The following is a 21915-nucleotide window of genomic DNA, read 5'->3' on the forward strand; positions in this document are numbered from 1 at the left end:
ATAAATAGTATTTTTCAATTCACCTCAGGAAAATATACAAAATGTGCAACTTACAAATGTAGAATTTTTTAATTTTTTTTAAAACACATAACTGCACTCAAAAATAAAACAACATAAGACTTTAGCATAGTGCCCGTCAGAGTAATCTGCTGGGGGGCCGTGAGACAGTTTGTTTATATTGACTGTCTGCAGGCACAGCCGCCCACAGCTCCCAGTGGCCGCGGTTCACCATTCCTGGCCAATGGGAGCTGTGGGAAGCGGCGTGGGCTGCAGGGACCTGCTGGCCGCCACTTGCCACAGCTCACGTTGGCCAGGAACAGTGAACCGCGGGTGGTCATGGCAATGTAAACAAATTGTTTCATGGCCTGCCAGCCCACACGCTGCCCACCATTGCTTCAGAGCCTACAAGTCCACTCAGTCCCACTCCTTGTTCAGCCAATCACTACATTTACGGGAGATAATGCTGCCCACTTCTTATTTACAGACTACTGGACAGGGTCATGATCGATTGTTCAGGGGCAAGGAGGGCAGACTGCTAGAGTCACCTGGGCGGGGGCAGGGGGAAGAGGGGTGTTCCTGTGGTGATGGCTCCAAAGCACCCTTTCCATGCTTCACATCCTCATGGCTGCTGGCAATTGCTCTTTCCCCTCCCCCTCATGTAAAACAAATAAACAGATTAACCCTGAGGGAGTAGGCACGAGACTGGCTCCGAGGAGTCAGGAGACATTTCAGCAATGTGCACCTCTGGTCTGGATAATACAGAGTCTATTGTCTCCGGCTGCCTCCTGCTTGCTACCGCAGCAGGTGCCTGCCTCTCTCCCTACCTGGCGGCCAAGTCCCACCTCCAGAGGTGTGCAATTAACGCTTGTTTTTTTAAAAAAAAAAAAAGCGTTCATTTGTTTTGCGCTAAACACATGTCATTAATTGACAGCCCTACTAAAAACTAATGGTAGCTTAGGTACAAGTTATCATGACTTGATCACATTTATCATTTGAAAACAGAATAAATTCCACACTAGTGTATACACTTGGTGCTTTAATAGGGCCAATTTCACAAAGTTAAAAAAAAATGTTAGCTAAAAACGACAGCTTGGGAGAAGAATTCAATCAGAAAAATCTGAATAATAATTGGGAGTCGTTTAAGAACACCTTACTACATCCCCAAAAAGCTACAATCCCACAACTGAGGAAGAACACTGTGCTCCTGAAAAAAACCCAATCTGGTGTAGAGAGGAAGTGAAGGCAGCTATTAAAAAAAATAGAGAGAGAGCGAGCGCAAGCGCAAATGAAAGAAAGGGGAAGCTGACAGTAATGAATACAAACCAGAAGGAATTGTAGAAAACTGATTAAGGGAAGCAAAGGGACACAAGGAGAAATCTATGGCCAGAAGAATTAAGGACAATAGGCAGTTTTTAACATTGTCAAGAACAAAAAGAATTCTGACACTAGTGTTGGCCCACTAGTAGATAGAAACAGTAGAATTATCAGTAATAATGCAGAAAAGGCAAAAAAATGTTAATTAAAAATTTCTGTTCAGTATATGGGGAGAAAATAGATGATATAGTCTCATCACATTGTGATGACACTCTTTCATTCCACTAGTATTTCTAGAAGATGTTAGACAGATGCTACTAGAGTCACACATTTTTTAAATCAGCAAGTCCAGATAGCTTGCATCCAAGAGTTTGGAAAGAGCTGGCTGAGGAACTCGCTGGACCATTAATGTTCATTTTCAACAAGTCTTGGAGCACTGAGAAGGTTCCAGAAGTTTGGAAGAAAGATAATGTTGTGCCAAACAGGATGACTTGGGTAATTATAGGCCTATCAGCCTACCATCCATTCCAGGCAAGATAACAAAGCAGCTGATCTGGGACTCAATTAATAAAGAATTAAAAGAGGGTAATGTAATTAATGCAAATCAGCATGGGTTTATGGAAAATACATCTTGTCAAACTAACTTGATATCTTTTTTTGATGAGATGACAAGTGTGGTCGATACAGGTGATGGTGTTGATGCATCAGACTTTTGTAAGGCATTTCACTTGGCAATGCACAACATTTTGACTAAAAAACTAGAATATAAAATTAACATGGCACTAAATGCATTAAAAACTGGCTAAGGGTACATCTTCACTACCTGCCGGATTGGTGGGTAGTGACTGATCCATCGGGGATTGATTTATCGCATCTCTTCTAGACATGATAAATCGATCCCTGAATCGACGCCTGTACTCCACCTCAGCAGGAGGAGTAAGCAGAGTCGACAGGGGAGCCACCGCGGTCGACTCGCCGCCGTGAGGACAGCCAGGTAAGTCGAACTAAGATACTTTGACTAAGATACTTTGACCCCCCCCCACCCCAAGTATAGCCCAGGCCTAAGTGATAGATCTCAAAATGTAACTGTAAACAGGTAATCAAGTTTGTTTCCAGAGGGGAGCCGCAGGAATCAGTTCTTGGCCCTATGCTAGTCAACATTTTGAAAATAAAACTCATTACTGATAAAGTCTGCAGATGACACAAAAATTAGGGAAGTGGTAAATAATGAAGAGGACAGGTGACTCATTCAGAGCAATCTGGATCACCTGGTAAACTGGATGCAAGCAAACGTGTTTTAGTAAAGCTAAATGTACACATCTAAGATCAAAAGAATGTAGGCCATACTTCAGAATCGGGGACTCTATCCTCAGAAGCAGTTGTTCTAAAAGATTTAGGGGATGTGGCAGATAATCAACTGAATATGAGCTCCCAATAGGACACTGAGGCTGGAAGAGCTAATGCAAGCCTGGCATGCATAACCAGAGGAATCTTGAGTAAAACTAGAGAGGTTATTTTACCTCTATATTTGGCACTGGTACAACCACTGGTGGAACACTATGTCCAGTTCTGATGCCCACAATTCAAGGATTGTTGATAAATTGGAGAGGGTTTAGAGAAGAGCCTTGAGAATGATAAAAGGATTGAAAAAACTGCCTTACAGAAAGAGATTCAAGCAGCTTAATCTACTTAGTTTAACCAAGAGAAGATTATGAGGTGACTTGATTCCAGTCTATAATTATCTAGATGGGGAAAAAATATTTAACAGTGGTCTCTGCAATCTAGTGGAGAAAGGTATAACATGATCCAAAGGCTAGAAGTTGAAGTTAGACAAATTCAGACTGGAAATAAGGGAAATTTTTTTTACAGTGATGGTGATTAAACATTGAAATAATTTTCCAAAGGTCATGATTGATACTTCACCACTGACATTTTTTAAATCAAGACTGAATTTTTTTTTTTTCTAAAAGATATGCTCTAGGAATTATTTTGGGGAAATTCAATGGTTTTGTGTTATTACAAGGTCAGACTAGAGGATTAGAATGGTCCCTTCTGACCTTGAAATCCATGAAGTACCAGAGCCCACTAAACATAACATCTAATGGTTACAGTACCTTCTCACTGGTGAAGACCTCCAAATGTGATATCAGTTCTTTTATTGCTCTCTCCTTTTCTGCCAGCTGAACCTACATGAAAAGAAGTTTGCTTCACTTACATTACAGAATGTATAACATTTCCCCATGTATTATGCTGTAAACTCACAACAGTCAGCAATTTAAAATCACATTTCTGTCTGAAAATATTACCTACTATAACTTTACAATTGAATGAAGTTAGCAAAAAATATTGCTCTGTTTTCTTCGGTTTGTTTACTGTGTGCATTTTTCAGCACTTTGTGTTTATTCGATGTCATTTAGCCTAGTAGCAGCGGGACATTAGGAGGACTCTCAAACACATGGCTAGGGAACAATGGGAAAGGGCAGAAGTGATGATGAGGATAGTGGTAAGGGATACATCTCTCCCAGGGAGGAGATTAGCAATGGGAGGTACATACTGATCCTGATGAAGCCTGCCAACAGATTTGCATTTGCATGGATGAGGGCCAACTACTTTGATGGTGTTGTTCTCAGGTCTGCCCATACTCCTACTCAAAAATCCCACATGAACATCAGTAGGTGGGATTAAAAAAAACAACAACTTATTTTTTTCTTGAAAAGAATTCTTATTAAATTTGGGTGTGATTCCACAATGCTGTACTTTGTTCCTCTTTCTATTCAATGTGTAGCCAGTAAAACTTACTTTATACTGGTCCTCCATTGCTGCTAGCTGGAGTTTTGCACTCTCACTGATTTTCACTTGTTCTTTCCATTTCAGCTCCAATTTGGCCAATTCATCAGCATAAACACTGCATTTCATCTTCTCTTCCTAACGTAGCATAACAGAAGTCATGATGAATCACTTAACATTTTACAAATCTAAGGAATTTTTTTTTTTTATTATTATTATCTGACCACGCAACACTCAGTGCTTCCCAGAAATTAGATAACTGCCAGGTGGCTTTCCCTGTGGATTGATTACAGGCCCCTATTTAAGTGGTAAGGCTTTGAAGAGGACAAGGGTACTGGGGACTATAGCAATGAGGTCCAATATACTTTTCCTCCTTGAGCTTTCTACAAGCTGCTATTCTTCTCTCCTCTTATCTGTTCTACCTTTTCAGTATACACACAGTTTTACTCCTGTTCTTCAAAACATGCTGCCACTCTGTAAGATGTCTCACATCCACGTCAATAAAAAACCCATTCCAGCGAGCTTTGCAAACACCCAGAGCACTTTTCATCCAGAAGGCCAAAGGCAAAGGTTTCCTTTAAAGCATCCCATGTAACTCAAATGACCAACACAAGTCATGATGAACCAACACAAATACGATCCCCCTGTCCCCCCGCCACAGGAAGTAATGAATGCAATTGCCTTGCACATGTTATACCACGGTAAACAAACATATTAGCATAATATTTTTGTGAAAACAAGAAATGTAGGGTGGTAAGCTTAATGGAAACAAGTGAATGCACTTTATTTAAATAGTTGCCGCCAAAGAAGATCTCTTTGCAGATATTTCCATTCCACCATTTCAGGTTGTTCTCACCCCAATATTTGCTTTATAAATTACTGACATTCCACTTCCACCCAAAAATAGCAGACAATCAAACATGCAACAAAGAATACCATAGCACCAAAACAATAAGGTCCTAAAATTCTACTGTAAAGTTACCTTCTTATGATAAAGTTTCTATTATGATCACATCTGTGCTATATGAATGACTATTAAGGGAACAAACAGCTTGGGAGCTGAAAAGAGTATTTCAACGTTTTTTGAGATTTATTCCCTGTAGCTACTTTCTGTTCAACTATCTGAAGCAGCCCTTTACTTACTGATAACATTTGCTTGCATTTCCTATACTTCTCTGTTTTCTCAGCAATTTCTTTCTTCATTTCATATGCTTGCTCCTTTACCACAAATTCTGAAACTACATCAGGTGAAATGGGGCTAGCTGCAAATATTAAAAAAAAATATGAATATTTGTTCTTTGTTTTTTAAATAAACACAGGGCAACAGGAATGAGTGAAGGGTGGACAACAGTTCAAATCTTGCCAATGTCACACAGTAATAAGTATCTTGGAAGCAACGGGGACATGACCCAATCTCTGCTGGCCTCAGGCATATTAAGATGAGGGCAGCTGTATCAGGCTCTTGTCAATGAGGCCCTCAACTGGGCAAAGTTTGGATACCCATGCTGAACAGAAAATATTCCACAGCACATAAAAAGTGTTTGGAGAGTTGAACATCCCTTTGAGAAATTAAACCATTTATAAACTTCATTCTCAGAGCACAATATTATTGGTACATATATTTTACCCTTCTGAAAAAATGCTTAATATTCTAAATGTCACAAAGTTGCAACTCTTTACTTTCTCTCCAGTATGTATTACGACATATTACATGTTCCTTTCTTTATGCTTAGAAGGCTAGATTTGTGGGAAGCTTGATAGTCCATGAAAATTACAACCTAGTCAAGCGTTTTCTAGCAAACCATTCATGTCTATAAATTATTAGGATACATATTTGTCCTTTTCTGCAGATAACTGAACACTTTACCAGCACTGATTTTGCAATAAAATATATTAAACTGTAACTGTGCCATAGCTGAAGAGATGTTATGTTACTGTATACATTTTGAGATTTCTTTTTAATGAAATTCTGTTTATTAGCTAAACAAAAATAAACAAACCATGATGTATATCTTAATAATTGCTCTTGATTAAACACCAAGTCAGGGCTCAATCCTGCCAACACTTACATATGTAAATTTCACTCATATGAGCAGAACCAATGAGAATACTTATGGGTGCAAGTATTTGCAGGAGCAGGCTGTCAAACTTTTCTAATCTGTTTCCATTGGGTTATCCAAACACCAAGAGCTAGCTATTCATATACAAAAGTACTTTTATAGAGTACCTCACAAATAAATATTCTATTTGAGGTCAACAAATAGAAACCATTAAAAAAAGTTTATGTCGTTGATACCTGGAGATGTGGTCAACTTTTTATCTGTAATGACTGCAGTAGCTGTCTCAATGTTTGAGGCATCTGTCACTTTCTGTTGGTTCCCTGCAGTTTTCTTATGAAAAAAAATTGTTGGTACTTTATTCAAAGAAAACATCAAGAATTACCGTGAACTGCTGAGAATACAAATATGTTATAAATTTAACTTAGTTCACTACTTTTTGAAGAAGTGGATAACTGTACACCATCCACCGCTTTTGTTTAAACTTTAAAGAAAAACACAAAAGCAAACTAATATTTCTCTGACTTCACATTTTCTACTGGAAATGGACTCAAAGTTGGTGGTGTCAATGTGAGACAAGAATCAAATACACACACTTTATACTATCTCCACTGCATCTTTGCCACCGACCCTGAAATATGATCAGTTTATTGCTTTTATAATGCCATATTTTATAATAATTTTCTTGCAAAAAAGTAATTATAAAAGTTATTTTACAAAATAGATTATGGATATCTCCACAGAGTATTTGCTAAACTTTAAAAATTTAAATTTAATATTCCAATTTAAACTGGAATCTATGTTATGAATTGGGACGAATACAGATTAATAAAAGACAGATCTTGGATACTATAGTTCCTTTTTTTTTTTTTTTAAGCTAACATTTGAGCTGGAAGTCAGATGTCAAATATACATGCCATACACACGACACACTACAACCCAAGACAAAGGCAGGGGACCAAGAGACATTATGGGTTGATAACTCATTCCCTATTGACCTTCAGGATGATACAGAAAATAGCAGATATGAATCAGGCAGCTTCTGCAATATCGATAGATCGATATAGATAAAATAAGCAACCAAGCACGCACATAAAAGAGGTGCAGATGCACAGTTCTGTTGCTGCATGAAAAGCCTTTACCCATCTCTGTACACAGTCTCTCTCCCAAGTTCTCCCTTCCTCTCTGCAGAGGAGATGAGTGAAGGAATGAAAATGCAGTGCCACCGTTTCCTCTCTTTCACAGTTGCTGAGAAGATGCCTCAGCAAAAGAATACTATGCCTTGAAGATAACCCAGTTTATAACACCACACAAACTCAATAAGTTTTCTACATATACCAAACACTCAGATACTATGTTTGGTTTTGACAGCGGATATCCAACATCATAGATATAAGTTGGCTCTACTACAGAAAGTATTGTATTAATTGATTGCTCCTCACACAATGTTCTGATGCTTATTTAAATGTATTGTTCTTTGCTACAACAAATTTTAAACAAACGCTGAAAAGTCACAAAGAGCTAACAGATTCTCCAGTGCTACTTACTGTCTGGTCTACAAGTTTATTCACTTGTTTTTGGAGCTTTTGGCAATCCTTGAACTTTTCTCGATAATGGTCAGCAGCCATCTGCAGACGAAGCTTCAGATCCTCAACCTCTCTGCGCAGTTCCTGCTCTACTGTGTTCGAAATTTCCTTTTAAAAACAAAAAAAATCAGAAAATATATTCTCTTTTGTTCAAATCAATACTATAGAACCGTTTTCGAGCTGTGGTAATGAAGAGAAAGATTTGATTTTTTGGGGAGAGATGGGGGATAATTATTTTTCTTGGTTGCAAGAACACAGGTCCTACAAGAGCCACTTCGAGCAGAAAGTGGTGATGGAGTGAGAGGGCATTCATCTCTGGGTCTGTGAGATGATCTGCATCCACCACAACATGAGTTTGAGCATTCTAGGGACTATTCTAATTTATGGCAACTGACTATGGTTCTGAAGGAACTAAGAATTGGCAGAGCACAACTCTGTTCCATCTGCCCCGTATGTCAGTGGGAGAAGCGGAGTGGAGATATATAATTGTTGCAGGAACCAAATAACTCCGCTTTAGCCAGTGGGGTAATTCTCACCTGTTCAGATTTGGCTCCTTTCTGCAGCCTGAATGGTTTAATGGACCAGAGATAATCTGGCCAATTTTTCTGAGAATCCTTTTCAAAGATACGTTGTAAAGTAATAAATACCTTTTCAACTCTACCCTCATAATAAAGAATGCTGGGATATTTGAAAGTGAGAGAATAAGGTAAGTTGCTTTTGCTACATTTGGAAGCCTAGATGCACATTCCATTAATTTTCAGGCTGGCACACCATTTTAATAGTCCTATCTGTAATAGCCACAAGCCAACTGAAGTCAATGCAAGTCTTTCCATTTGACTTCAATGGTCTTTGGATTAAACAACCTCTAATGGATAATATACCCATTCATGATGGTTTTAAATATATTAATGTATTACTACTTATTAAAAAATAAAGCAAAGAATCCACTTTGATCCACAAATTCTGAACCATTTGAGAAAAGGATGTAGTTTTCTTTTAATGAGGAGAGAAAATTTAGCAAGAGAAGAATCCCATCCAGTAGTTCTTATCTCATTTGCACTGATTTTAGAACAACCTGACCCACAGACATTCAGAAGAGTTAAAAAGAGACAATTTAAAATAATCCAGATATATTGCTGTATTAGTCTGTACGAATGTCTGAAAAACTATTTTAAATATTCCCATAAAAACTACTAAAGAATGTTCTTTCTAACCAGCCCATCTAGTCAATTTACATGCTTTAAATTACAAGTAATATCATCAATGGTGAGATAGAGGTTTTATTAATTATCCAGAAACAAGTTTTGTTTTCATGATTTTATCAAAACTGAAAACTCCTGTAACTAAACAAGCTCACATCATCAGGTTTTGTGATCATGAACAAAAAAAAAAAGTAACATTTTACCTGTTCATTTCTCACAAGAGTGACTTTTTTAAGCTCAGCTACAGCATCAGCAAGCTGCTTCTTCAACTTCTCATTTTCCAATCGAGCATCATGAAGATCTGCCATTGTCTTATCTCGCACATTTACTGTATCACTCAGCTCTTTTGACATTAAGACAGCTTCCTGCTTGCTAGCTTGAATATGATCTTCAGCTTTCCGAAGTTGTTCCTTTAAAATACCTGCATCCTCCTGAAAGAAAAAAAAACCAAACAAACTTGATGTTTGAATATAATGCTTTCCGTTGGCATGGTTATGGTTATGAGATCTGAACATTTCAAATAAAAAGCAAAATTCCCTGGCTCTAGCAAAGACATTATGAAGCATAATAAGTAAGAGACAGTTACTTTTCCATAACTGGTGTTCTTCGAGATGTGTTGCTCATGTCCATTCCATATCAGGTGTGTGCACTCGCTACATGTACCGGTGCTGGAAGTTTTTCCCTCAGCAGTATCCGTAGAGGACTGGCTCTGGCACCCACATGATGCGGTATCAGGGCCGCTGGCTCCCCCACCCTCAGTTCCTTTTTGTGGGAAACGCAGAGTAGAGGAGAAGGAGGGCGGGTTGTGGAATGGACATGAGCAACATGTCTCAAAGAACACCAGTTATGGAAAAGGTAACTGTCTTTTCTTCGAGTGCTTGCTCATGTCCATTCCATATTAGGTGACTCCAAAGCAGTACCAACGGAGGTGGGTAGGAGTTCACGGACATGTCGATTGCAACACAACTCTGCTGAACCCAGCGTCGTCCATGGCCTCCAAGTGATGGCATAATGAGTCGTGAACATGTGGACAGAGGACTATGTTGCGGCTCTACAGATGTCCAGGATAGGGATGTGCGCCAAGAAGGCGGCTGAAGACACCTGAGCTCTAGTCAAGTGGGGTCTGACAATTGGCGGTGACGGAACCTCCGCTAGTTTGTAACACGTATTTATACATGAGGTAATCCAATTCGAAATCCTCTGCGTGGACACCAGAAGGCCCTTCATCCTATCGACTGTAGCGATGAGGAGAGGAGTTGATTTACAGAAAGGCTTGGTATGTTTTAAGTAAAACCTTTGGATATCCAGCGCGTGAAGCTGCCTCTCTTCACTGGTCTTGTGTGATTTGGGACAGAATATGGGGAGGAAGATGTCCCGGTTCATATGGAAGGTGGATATTACCCTTGGCAGGAAGGCCAAATGGGGCCACAGCTGAACCTTGTCTTTGTAGAAGACCGTGTATGGCGGTTCTGAGGTCAAGGCTTTAATTTCGGAGACCCGTCTTGCTGACGTCACCGCCACCAGGAATGCGACCTGTGGGAAAGAGAGCAGGAACCAAGTGGCTCGAAGGGTAGGCCAGTGAGGCTAGACAGGACCAAGTTAAGATCCCACTGCAGGACAGGAGCCCATACCTGCAGGAAAAATCTCTCGAGTCCTCTGAAGAATCTGACTGTCATGTCATAGGAGAACACAGTCTGTCCTTAGATCGGCAGGTAAAAAGCGGAGATGGCCACGAGATGCCCTCTAATGAAAGAATGTGCCATAGTCCAGGACAGCCTGTATGGAAGAATGTGAGGGAGAGATGCCATGTTCAGACGACCCCAGTGGGAAAACCTAGCCCACTTGGCCAGGTAAGTCAGTCTAGTTGAGGGCTTTCTGCTCCTCAGGAGGACCTGTTGAACCTCTTCTGAACAGGTCTGCTCCTCTGGGTTCAGCCACGCAGCATCCACACCAAGACCTGGAGGAAATAGAGGGTGGGACGTAAGAGCCGCAGGTCCGATTGGTTGGGCAGGGGCCAGGGAGGGGCTGCTGTCAGGTTCATGAGCGTGCCAAACCAGGGCTGGCGAGGCCATACCAGGGCGATCATAACAACCTACACATTGTCTCTCTTGATCTTTGCCAGGACCCTGCTGACGAGTGGAATCGGAGGGAATGCGTACATCAGGCTCCCTGACCATGACAGGAGGAAGGCATCAGAGAGGAAGCCTTGCTCAGACCTTGCTGAGAACAAAACTGGTGGCACTTCCTGTTCTGTCTGGTAGTGAACAGGTTCACTTGGGGAGTTCCCCACCTTTGGAAGATCATGCAGGCTACCTCTGGATGGAGCGATCACTCATGTTGAGAGGAGAAGTCCCTACTGAGCTGGTCCCCCAGCGTATTCTTGAAGCCGGAAAGATGATGTAGCCCACTGGATTATTTTGCTAGTTACTATATCCTACTAATCCAGCCAGCCGTATCAAATAATAGGTTTCTCTTTCTGAATTAATCCATTTCATTCTTATATTTTATCAGTATTAATTCCTTTGAATTTAGAATGTGTTCAGGTATGTGTTTCCTAATAATAAGTTTTGCTGAAATGCAAGAAGCCTACCGGCCTGTAAGATCTGCTATATAGCAAAAAGTATAATCAGTTAAGAATACGTCAGCATAAAAGCTGGTAAGCTTTGGCACAAATAAGAATGGTCCCTGAGCTTTGGGGAAACAAAGGGAGGAACTATCCACATCACTGAATAGGTTTATCTGGCATCTACAACCGGTTGGTAATTGCAGGGTACACCATAACTTGGAGGTCACCAAGAGAACCTAGGTTGGCAGTTTTGGAGCAAGATAATCCTTTATACAGAAAGTAAGTGTCATAATCCACTAACCTATAGGAGAAGGGTAGCCATAAATTTCTTAGGGTATGGAAATAAGATTTGGATATAGTAGGTTGGGCCTGAATTACATAGTGTCAGGATCCTATAAAATACCTTGTAAGAAAGGAAGAGTCAGGAGGCTCTTCTAGCTCCTGAAGCTTTTCTTTAAGTGCTTTTTCCAGTAGCTCTCTTTTTCCTTTGTTCTCCTATATTCTATAGACTATCTTCTATCATGCTCTCAACTCAGCTTGTGCAGTATAGTATAACTACTCAACATTCCTAACTTTTGGGGAAGCCAGCACCATCGTGTTATCGGACATGCCAGGAACGAGACTGGTCCTTCAAGTCCTATTACTGGGTCCTCAAGGAAGGGTGTGAGTATGTTAGGTTAAGGTACTTGTAATATAAATGTTACCACCAGGAGTTTTCGAATTCTTTTACTGTTTTGCAGTTATAAGTTTCATAGCATTTATTATTCTTTTGTTAATCTCAATAAAGTTTTTAACAATTTGGTCTTGTCCTCGGTGTACGTGTTCTTGCCAAGCACCCAAAGAGTCCTCTCCCGATATAGAACTCTGAGTTCTCGAACCCTGTAGTCTGAATTAGATAAGAACCTATAAATCTTCTGGTCGGAAGCGATCAGTGGCGAGCCATAACTAACCCACCCATCAAATTCAGGTCTACAATGACAAGCTTCCAGGTGGATTTGTGGCTGATGCAAAACTCCCATAGATGGTGCCTCTTGACAGAGAGCCAACAAGTGCGTTCTCCCTTGCCTGTTGATATAGAACCTTGAGGCTGTGTTGTCGTCAGGACTCACACCACCTTGCCCAACAGGTGGGGCAGGAACATGCCACATGCCAGCCAGACTGCTCTGAACTCTGAGGTTTATGTGCAACTTTGCCTCCTCCAGGGACCAAATCCTCTGTGTCTGGAGGTGCGAGCCCCAGTCATGGTCCAAGGAGTCCGACACCAACTCAATGGAGTGAGGGGGGTTATCGAACGGAACCCCCTCCAGGACTGTCCTGCAGTCGGTCCACCATCGCAGCGAGGTCAGTATCACCTGGGGAATGGTAACTATCTTTTCCAGGGGACTAGGAATAGACCATCAACAGCCATTGTTGCAGGGGCTGCATCCAGAGCCTGGCATAGTGGACAACGTACGTGCACGCTGCAGTGTGACCCAGCTGGCAGACCCTGGCTGTAGTCAGAGGGAATGCGGAAACTTCCACGATGAGGTTCATCAATATGTTGAACCTTTCCAGCAGCAGGACCACTCTGGCGCAGGTGAAGTCGAGGACCACTCCAATGAACTCTATCCTCTGCACCGGCACTAACCATATACAACTATATTACAGGTTTTCAAAAGTTCACAAGAACAGAGAACGAAACAATGCTACCCGAAGCAGCAGATGTTCCAGCACCATCACTGGCAGCAAGGAGGAACTGAGGGTGGGGGGAGCCGGCGGCGCCCCTTATACCGCACCATGTGGGCACCACTGCCAGTCCCCTACGGCTACTGCTAAGGCAAAAACTTCCGGCACCGCTGCATGTGGCGAGTACACACATCTAATATGGAATCAACATGAGCAAGCACTCGAAGAACTGACTTGTACACGCTCCTATTTTTTCCCTTATTTTATTTACTCAAAATTGTGTACAACCATTTCTCATTAAAATGAGTTTAAAAGTATACTATATATGAACAATCTTTGTTTCAAAATAAAAAAGTGTCAATAAATAGTATTTTTACTTATTACTTTGCACACTACGTTTTTATTGCATTTCAAGCTTACATTTTAAACACAATTAACAACTTTAAAAACGTATTTTGTACTCTATTAACATTACAACAGTTCTGATAAGCAGAAACAGCTATCTACAGTTTCACAAACAGAATTCACTTGTATGGTAGAGGAGACTTTACATAAAAAACACTGGGTGACATCCTCTCTCTTGCTCAGGCTCTGTACACCATGAAAAGGCTGGGAGTGGTGAAGAGGTGCCTTAAAAGCCCCATATCTGGCCAAAGGAGGATTCCTTTGGTGCAGGCAGTGGGAAAGATAAAGCTGTAAAGCTATCTTCCAAGGACCTGCTTCACAAGGTCTGGCATAGGAAGCGTGGACTATAGGAACTGTATACAATATATAGGGACTACAGCAGGACAGAGACAGAGTCACAGCACTGAAAAAGATTCCAGGCAGCACTGCATATCACAGGGCAGCTCCAGAAGGTTGATGCAATTTAAACAAGCACATGCCCTTTGGCTGTATTCTGGGCTGCACCCAATGCGTTTCATTATTTCAGATACTTGAATTTAGCCATAATTCCATTCACCAAAGGTTGGTAGCCTAATATTCTCAAGTTAATTTTTTTTTCCCCAAAAGGACTAAGTGACATTGAAAGTAACAGATTAGTTTGAATACTAAATACACTAAATACACAGTATTAAATACTAAATACACTCAAGGAAAAATGTATAAAAAACACCCAATATAAAAATATTTCAGTGGTAAATGTTTAGTTGCTGAAAAGAGTACCACTGAGTAGACCTCTGAGGTGTGGGAACAGTAAGTGAGGGATGCTTGGGAAGATGTTAAGAGGCAGCTGTTGAAGACAATTTGGGCCCACTTCAAAATGGCTACCATTACACGATGTTGGCCATCTGAAGTATCCAAAACCAGATTTTTTTAAAATAAAAGCAGGAGTGGAATCTTACAAAGACAATTCCATTTTTGTAAATGTAAATATACCTAGTTTGAATATGTGCTTTTCATTCATATACTAGTAAACAGGGTATAATTCCAGCATTACAGAATAAACTAGTGTCCAAAAGCCACAACAAAGATTGGGGCTTCATTGTACTAGATATTCTAGAACCACACAATCACTGCTTGTTTACCCCTTTGGTACTAGGTCATATTAATCAGTTACAACTCTGCAAATCTGTGGGATTTAGTAACGCATAATAAAGAAATGGCAGGGACTCCTCAAGAAATGGCAGTAAGTGCTCAGCAAGATTAACAAATGAAATATAGATACTGTTTTATCCACTCCTGGAACACACACTTCTGAGGTAAAACACAGTAGTTGTTTTATCAATATATTCAGCAGCAAAATCATAAAGCAGTCAAAAGAAGGAAATGAGAAATACCGTATCTAATCTAAACTGCAGAGAACATGCTCTCCTCTTTCCTCTCTTGCTATTTCCCTTGTCAATAGCACTACTTTCACACTTCCATTTCCCATTTCCAATGAATACCATCCCCACAATCCTTGTTACTAGATTGCAAGTTTCTTGATCTTGATGACTCCTTCAAAGAGAAGACTAACACCACCAGTTGATTTGACTTCCTTGTCCATACACCACCCTAAATCCTCTCTATTTTGGTTCCTAACTTTTCCACACTGCTCTCAAGATTAATCCTTCCTGAAAAAATCTTGGAACCAATTCTCTGCTCTCATTCTCCTTGAGCTTTTTGCTGATCTTGTCCTCTTGTTTAATATCTTGTCCTCCCTTGGTTTTCATGTTACTGTTAAATCTTGTCAGTGCATTATATGAATTGTTCCTTCAACATCTCTTTGGTGGATCCTCTTCCTCTCCCTCTGCACAACTCCATAAAGTGAAGTCCTAACAGGGCTATGACATTTGGCTCCCTTCTCTTCTGGTATTTTTATCTACTGACATGACAACTACCATCTCTGTTCAGACAACTAACAAATTAACTCTCCATGCCTGGGTACCTCCATCTCTCCCTTCATTTTAGCCTGACTCAGATATCTCCCTCCCCAGATATTTTTCCCATCAACTCAAACTTAGCATGGCTAAAACTGAACTCATTTTGTTCCTAAACCCTCTCCTACTTTCTCATGTCTCTTTCTTTATTGAAAACTCCACTATCCTCGCTGACATTCAGGTATACATCCTGGAGGGGACCTTCAACTCCTCCCGCACCTTTGCAAAACACACAACTTTAAATTAAAAATGATTTCAGCTTGTGAAATGTATTTCAAATTGGGCCAGTTATATGAGTACCGCTTACCTTGTTTGAGGAGGAAAGCAAGAAAGCTCTCTTCAGGTTTTCTTTTTCAGCTATACATAGCTGTAACTTGCCAACCTCCTCTTTGTAATGGGATATCATATTTTCTTTGTTTGCATCCAAATTCTTTAATGTATGGACCTCTTTTACTAGCTTGGTGTTTTCTATTTCTGTATTCTTCAAGTGTATCTGTAATGATGCTCAAAAGTGTCAAACTCATATTTTCCAATTAAATCACAGAAATCAGTCACTTTCTAAAGACTATTGTGTATCTCAGATCAAAGAATAACTTCTTACCTGTTCATTTAAATGTTTTCTAAGTCCTCCTGTATCAGGCTTGACTATCAGTTTCCGGCAGACACCGATACTTGTCACTTGATAATGTCACTATCCTTATATTAGAAGCTTTCTGATTGCTACTTTCCAGCTGTACCATCCAACACCAGCTTTATTATACTACTAGAAAACACAGCCTTGTTCTAAGAATAGAGCAAGCATAACAATTCTGAAAACTCTAACACAGTAGCTCTCAACCTTTCCAGACTACTATACCCCTCTCAGGAAACTGTACCCCTTTCACCTCACTTAAAAACTACTTGCTCACAAAATCAGACTTAGGAATACACAAGTGTCACAGCATACTATGACTGAAAAATTGCTTACTTTCTCATTTCCACCATAGAATTATAAAATAAATCAACTGGAATACAAATATTGTACTTACTTTTCAGTGTATAATATATAAAGCCATATAAACAAGTCATTGTCTGTATGAAATGTTAGTTTGTACTGACTTTTGCAATAGGCTACATAAAAAGCACTAGCAAACTAGGCAAATATCTAAATGAGTTGATGTATCCCCTGGAAGACCTCTGCGTACCCCCAGGGGTACGTATACCCCTGGTTGAGAACCACTGGACTAACACTGTCCTCACCAGGATGGGATGTCTAGACAGGTATAAAATGATTTGGGGGAAATTACAGAGAGGCGTCACTCTTCTAACAACATCCTCTTATACCAGTCTAGAGGAATGGGACTGCAACAACAGTGCCCAGTACCAGAGACAATGAGTGGGACTATCTGGAAAGAGCAGTCAGTTACAACCAAGTAATATTTGAAGATGCCACCATACTAATATGTAATGTCTAGTTAATAAGTGTTACAAATCCCAAGCATGTGCCCAATGCAGGTCTAGAAGTCTCCCATTTGCTCTGTCCACTCACAAGGAGAACACTGTGGTTATGGAATGTGCCTTGATGTTTACAGGAGAGTTAGGGACTAGGCTTTTCCAGTATTGTCTCTAATACAAAGAGCTGCTCCTTGGATGCAGACATGCTTTCAGGCACACCCGGATTTTTTTGTTTTAAAAGCTATCTAGACAACCTAAAGATGTTAACGTTCTAACATCTCATCCAGACAACTGCTTCTAAGAGAAGACAAAGAACGATAGCCTTAAGTAAGCCCTAGTACAAGCTAGTAGAGACATTTCTGAAGTACCACTGATTCCGGTATCTACCTTCTCAAATCCATTTGTCTGAGGTAGTACAATAGATTGATATAAAAAGAAATACACATTCATTATAACCAGGATGGCTCCAGCAGCTCACTTTGACTCATTAGAAGGGTTTGGAATTTTACCATTGAGGTCTTGTCTACAACAGAAAGGGTTTACAAGTATAGCTACACTGGCTAAACCACCTAGTGGAGATGCAGTTTGTACTAGCAAAAAAGAGTTCAATCATTGGGTCTCCATTGAACAGTATGCCTCTAGAGACCCTTCCACATCTTGTGCCAAATTCTGATGTTTTTCCCATCCATTTTTATCTAAGAGTATTCAGTTTATCACATCTCTCTCTAAAATGACATTAGTCTTATTCTAAGTCATCTAGCTTAAGGACGTGCAGCTAGAAAGAATAGTTACCTTGTAAAGTTCCTTCTCATCCTTTTCAGTCTTTAACTGACATTCAAGTTGTTCTTTCTCAAAGACGACTTTCTTCAATTTGTCTTTCAGACTAGGGAATGGATTGATTGATATTAATGTAGTAATTCATTCAAATATTACGTTTCTTCTCAATTTATATGAGTGCATAAACAAACACTAAAATAAAACAAATCTGGCAAGAAGATGGCCAAATACCTGTCTAACTCAGTTTCTTTTGCAATAGCTTTCTGAGTAACAGTCATGATATCTTCTTCAAGTTGGAGAACTTTCGAAGTAGTTTCATCGTACTTTTTCTTTAGTTCTTCATTTTCAATTTTAAGAGCTTCTGATGCTTGAAGATTATCCTTTTAAAATATATATACATAGATAGATATAATTTATAAGGAATACATTTAGAAACTCATTTTCAAATAGTTTAGAGCAGAGGTGGGCAAACTATGGCCCGCGGGCCGGGACCCTCCTGCCCAGCCCCTGAGCTCTTGGCCCTGGAGGCGAGCCCCGACCCCTCCCCTGCTGTTCCCCCTCCCTCGCAGCCTCAGCTCACTGCGCTGCCGGTGCAATGCTCTGGGCGGCAGGGCTGCGAGTTCTTGCAGGGCAGTGCAGCGCAGCTGCAGAGCTGCAGCCTGACCCGGTGCTCTGTGCTGCACGGTGGCATGGCTGGCTCCAGCCGGGCAGCACAGTGAGCCGTGCTGTCTGGTGCTCTGGGTGGCAGGGCTGTAGCGCCGCCAGCCACCAGCGCTCCAGGCAGCACGATAAGGGGGCAGGGAGCAAGGGGGTTGGATAGAGGGCAGGGGAGTTCGGGGTGGTGGTCAGGGGGTGGGGTGTGGATAGGAGTCAGGGTGGTTAGAGGGCAGGGAATGGGGGGTTGAATGGGGGCAGTGGTCTGGGGAGGGGGTGGAGGGGCAGGCAGTCAGGAATGAGAGGAGGGGTTGGATGGGGCAGCGGGGGCAGTCAGGGGTGGAGGTTCCAGGGGTGGTCAGGGAGAAGGGGTGGTTGGATGGGGCAGGGGTGGGCCACACCTGGCTCTTTGGGGAGGCACAGCCACCCCTAACTGGCCCTCCATACAATTTCGGAAACCCAATGTGGACCTTGGGCCAAAAAGTTTGCCCACCCCTGGTTTAGAGGGCCAATTTCTATACTTTAAAAGTTGGCTCTGCTCTAAATATCTTCCTTATTACATTCATTAATGCATTTTTAAAATATATTTTCCACTTTAAAACAAAACACACTGTATTTATTATAAATTCTGAACTAACTCAATTGTGCATACATACAACCTATTTTCATACTGTAGCACACTTGTTCAACTAAGGAAATGTGGGATGTAAATCAATTGTTTTTTGGTCATGTTACATCTTTCCAGCTCTTGGTATTTTTAAAAAATCAATACTTATGACTCTAAAATGGGAACATATTTGCAAAAAGAAAATTCAGTTTTAAAGATTTAATGCAAATTGGGGTCTTGAGGATAATACAGGTCACCATATAAGTGTGACTAATCAACTCACCAGAAGGGAGAGAAATTGTATCAGGTGCTCTAACTGAATATACTTTTAACTACAACTTTTAACAAGATGAAACAGAAGGGACTTAAAGACTTAATATCACACTATAGAAGAAACTGTACTAACACAGAGATGGGCTCCATGGCCCCAAAAGGTCTTTTCCAGTTCTAATTTCTTAGGTCTCTAATGTTGTATCCTTTCATATAACTGTATATATTTATAAGCATGTTGCCAACTACATACAGAAAAAAGGTGTATTTACTTAACACCTATATATAAATCCACACAAGGGATTAAGGATTAAGCAGAGATCGAAAAGGGAAAATAAAAAAAACAAATAACTAAAGCCCTGCACAGATACAAAAATGTGTATCCGCATCCAATCCGCAAAAATTGTCTGTGGATATCCACAGATTTGCGGGGCTGTACTCACCATGGCCGGGCTGAGGCTCCGAGCCCCGCCCCGCAACAGAGCCCGGTTGCGGAGAGCCCTGCTGGCAGCTGTGGGGAGCCCACGCAGAGTTGCAGACCCTCCGCCGTCCTCAGCCAGGCAGGGACACAGCAGGAGACCGCTCTCAGGCCCCCCCCACACACACACACACTGCGGGCAGAGCCACAGCGGCATGGAGGGTGACCTGTGGAGCTGCCTTGGCCCCCGGCCCAGGGTAGGTGGAGGGTCCGCCGTGGCTCCCCACAGCGGCCTGCACAGCTCTTACCGTCGCTGGGCTGTGACTCCAAGCCCCACTGCCACCCATCCCAGCAGGAGCCAGGTTGGGGAGAGCCACGCTGGCAGTTGTGGGAAGCCTGGGTCCCTCCACCTGCCTTGGGGAGGACCTGGGGGGCAGGGACACAGGCCAGGAGCTGCTTGTCCCCACTCCCCCGCCCAGGGCAGGTAGAGGAACCCAGGCTCCCCACAGCTGCCAGCATGGCTCTTCCCGACCCAGCTCCGGCGGAGGGGCTCGGAGCCACAGCCTGACCACTGTGTTCTTTATTACTGGTAATGACTGTAAAGAGGTAGATTCTAGCTGCCAATGCTGTTTATGATGCCTATGGCTAAAGAGAATCCAGCTCATTCTCCCGTAACTATCAATCAGTAGTAAAACTATGTTTTTGTCAGTCAAGCAAGCAGATACAACTTTGGAAAACATCTAAAATAATTCCTTATCATACTTAAAACACACTTTAAAAATACATTTGTACCTGCAAATCCAAAAAAACCCAGGGTTTATCATAAAAACTAAAACATAACCTCACTTGTATCAGCCACTACAATTATTATTTCAATTTCTAAGAAAATACAGAAGTGAGAAACAAGTGAGTACATCTAAATTAACTATGAAGGCAATGTACATTTGCTTTCAACAAAACCTTAAAACGCTTATATTGTGCATAAATCTCAGATACTTAAAAAACAGATTTAAGGCTTAATCCTGCAAACACTCATGTGAAGTAACACTGTACACATAATTAGCTCCACTAGCTTCAATGGGAGTACTCAAATGTGTAATGTTTGCAGGAAGGAGTCTATGGACACTACAAAAATGTACAAACAAAAAAGCCCCATATTGATTTTGTAGCACATATTATAGTTTACTTTAGGACACATGAGTTCTGTCATTTCACAGAAAACTGCCATTTGCTCATGGCTATTCTCATAAATACATAATTTTAAATAAAATGCAAGAACTTCATTTATCTGTACGACTTAAGAATATCTGCAAATTAGTCCTTCCACCAAATTAGATGGACAATTTGTCTAAATTAATCAGTTTAAAAAATAAGTAAAGCAAGATCAATTAAAACATTTACAGGTAGTCAAACAGTTTTCTCCTCATAAGAACAGTGACAGCACCTAAGGGAGAAATTCCTGGTGCCAAAACAAGTAACTCTGGGGGTTGTTTAATTTTTAAAACCTTTTTTTTTTTTTAAATTTATTTTAAACAAACAAGATTTCCACCCACAAAAGGTTCAAATTTTAAAAATGTGCATGTTATCAAAAATCATATAGTTTGGGTAAAAAAATGGCACAGAAAATATTTTAAAAATGCTCAGTTTTTGTACTTTACACAGATCCCACTTTACTTGTGGGATCTAATCTGGGCACTTGCAATGCAGACTGAACACACTACATTAGTAACAAGGTGCTCCCTGTCATTTTCTAACCATAGGAGCACTTCTAGTAAACCAGGTAGGGAAGCCAACTCAAATGAATATTTGATATTTGAATACGACTTTTAAATGAACAACATTATCATGCAGATAATTGCTGTAGAACCTGGATTTATGCTGAAACACGTTAGAGGAATAAATCAGATTAATATAAAAATGTTTTCAAACAGCAAAATAAATTTAAGACCTGCTGAAAGAACAAATTTATTAAATCAATAAATCTGCCCGTGTTCCAGTTTATATCAGTGTTATATATACTGAAATGTTTTCCAAAAGTTTACAGGATCAAAGAAAAAGCAGGTTAAAAGAACAGATTTACTGTACAAAGTTATACATTTAGAAAGCTACTGTACGAGTTGTCACCACTGCAACGTTAGAACATTGTTCACTAGTCCTATCTGGCCACCAGAGGGAGACAACTAACTGCTTAAGATTCAGAACTGCAGTACCTTTGCTG

The 21915-nt window shown here is 40.8% G+C and overlaps 1 protein-coding gene across 2 annotated transcripts in view; it reads right to left on the reverse strand.

Annotated features, from left to right (window-relative positions):
* TAX1BP1 (Tax1 binding protein 1) overlaps positions 1–21915 on the reverse strand; it is a 97255-nt gene that overhangs the window by 22088 nt on the left and 53252 nt on the right. The window contains exons 6-14 of one of the 2 annotated variants that reach the window (XM_084621556.1): positions 17980–18128; positions 17764–17854; positions 15845–16030; positions 9150–9377; positions 7706–7852; positions 6398–6491; positions 5245–5363; positions 4114–4239; positions 3429–3500 (exon numbers count right to left, since the gene is read on the reverse strand). In XM_084621556.1, coding sequence (XP_084477682.1) covers positions 3429–3500; positions 4114–4239; positions 5245–5363; positions 6398–6491; positions 7706–7852; positions 9150–9377; positions 15845–16030; positions 17764–17854; positions 17980–18128 — 1212 coding nt within the window. The remainder of the gene's footprint in view (positions 1–3428; positions 3501–4113; positions 4240–5244; positions 5364–6397; positions 6492–7705; positions 7853–9149; positions 9378–15844; positions 16031–17763; positions 17855–17979; positions 18129–21915) is intronic. The other variant, XM_084621557.1, reaches the window with a different exon arrangement.

Source organism: Lepidochelys olivacea (genome assembly GCF_965140295.1).
Source record: "Lepidochelys olivacea isolate rLepOli2 genome assembly, chromosome: 2".
Taxonomy (NCBI): domain Eukaryota; kingdom Metazoa; phylum Chordata; order Testudines; family Cheloniidae; genus Lepidochelys; species Lepidochelys olivacea.